Here is a 1,171-nt window from a genome sequence, read left to right as displayed (position 1 = left end):
ATGGGCACCCTCGTCGGCCATGTCGCGCCGGGCACCGGCTTCCTCCTCGTCGGCCTGTGGCACCTCTACAACCACATCAGGCTCTTCCTGCTCAGGCCAACCGCCTACGTCGCGCCCGTCTGGTTCCCCGTCCGGCGAGCCCGCTACCTCGAGCTCGCCCTCGTCATCGCCGGCGCCGTCGCGTCCATCCTCATGGAGCTCGTCGTCGGCCCGGCGAGGCACCAGCCGTTCGACGCCGACGGCACCGTGCCGTCCGACCACCTCCACAACTTCGAGCACGCGTCCATCTCCCTCGCGCTGCTCGTCTACGCCGCCGCCGCCGCCGCCCTCGACGTGGCCCGGGTGCCGCACGGCCGCGCCGTGTCGCAGCTCGTCGCCGCCGTGGCGTTCGCGCAGCAGCTGATGCTGTTCCACCTCCACTCGGCGGACCACGCGGGCGTGGAGGGGCAGTACCACCTGCTGCTGCAGGGCGTCGTGGCCGTCACGCTCGCCGCGACGGTGCTCGGCGTGGCCGCGCCCAGGAGCTTCGCGGTGAGCCTCGTGCGGTCGGCGAGCCTGGTGCTCCAGGGGGTGTGGTTCCTGGCCATGGGCGTCATGCTGTGGACGCCGGCGCTCCTGCCCAAGGGCTGCTTCCTGAGCCGCGAGGACGGGCACGACGTCGCGCGGTGCCGCGCCGACGACGGCGGCGACGCGCTCGCGCGCGCCAAGGCGCTCGTCAACCTGGAGTTCAGCTGGTACCTGTCCGGCACCGTCGTGCTCGTCGTCGCGCTCTACCTCCGGCTGTGCAGGCTGTACCCGGAGGAGCCGCGTTACATGCCGCTGGTCAGGGGAGATTGCCGCGACGACGATGACGACGGCGGCGGCGACGGCGACGACAACGACGTGGAGGCTGGGAAAGGTGGCGCCGGTCACGTCTTACGTGAGCCTTTGGAGATCGCGCGGCCATAAGCGATATAATCATCTTCCTTACTCCCTCCGCCCCATAATATAAATATTTTTAGCTATGAATTTGGACACGTGTCCAAATTCATAGCTAAAAGTTGCTATATTTTGGGACGGACGTAGTATCTAAAAAGAAAAAAAAAAGTGTTGGCTTGGTTGGGTCCAGTGCAAACAAACTATAGTCTGTGATGTAAATGAGATTGGTAGTTGCAGTCTTGGTGACTTGCAA

The 1,171-nt window shown here is 65.2% G+C and overlaps 1 protein-coding gene across 1 annotated transcript; it reads left to right on the top strand.

Annotated features, from left to right (window-relative positions):
- On the top strand, positions 1–1,171 carry LOC127783377 (uncharacterized). Its single transcript, XM_052310642.1, has one exon. The coding sequence runs from the start codon at positions 1–3 to the stop codon at positions 946–948; it is 948 nt and encodes a 315-aa protein (XP_052166602.1). The 3' UTR covers positions 949–1,171.

This window comes from Oryza glaberrima, chromosome 8 (genome assembly GCF_000147395.1).
Source record: "Oryza glaberrima chromosome 8, OglaRS2, whole genome shotgun sequence".
Taxonomy (NCBI): Eukaryota; Viridiplantae; Streptophyta; class Magnoliopsida; order Poales; family Poaceae; genus Oryza; species Oryza glaberrima.
Note: the sequence above shows the minus strand (reverse complement) of the source record. Positions and strands in the feature narration are given on the sequence as shown.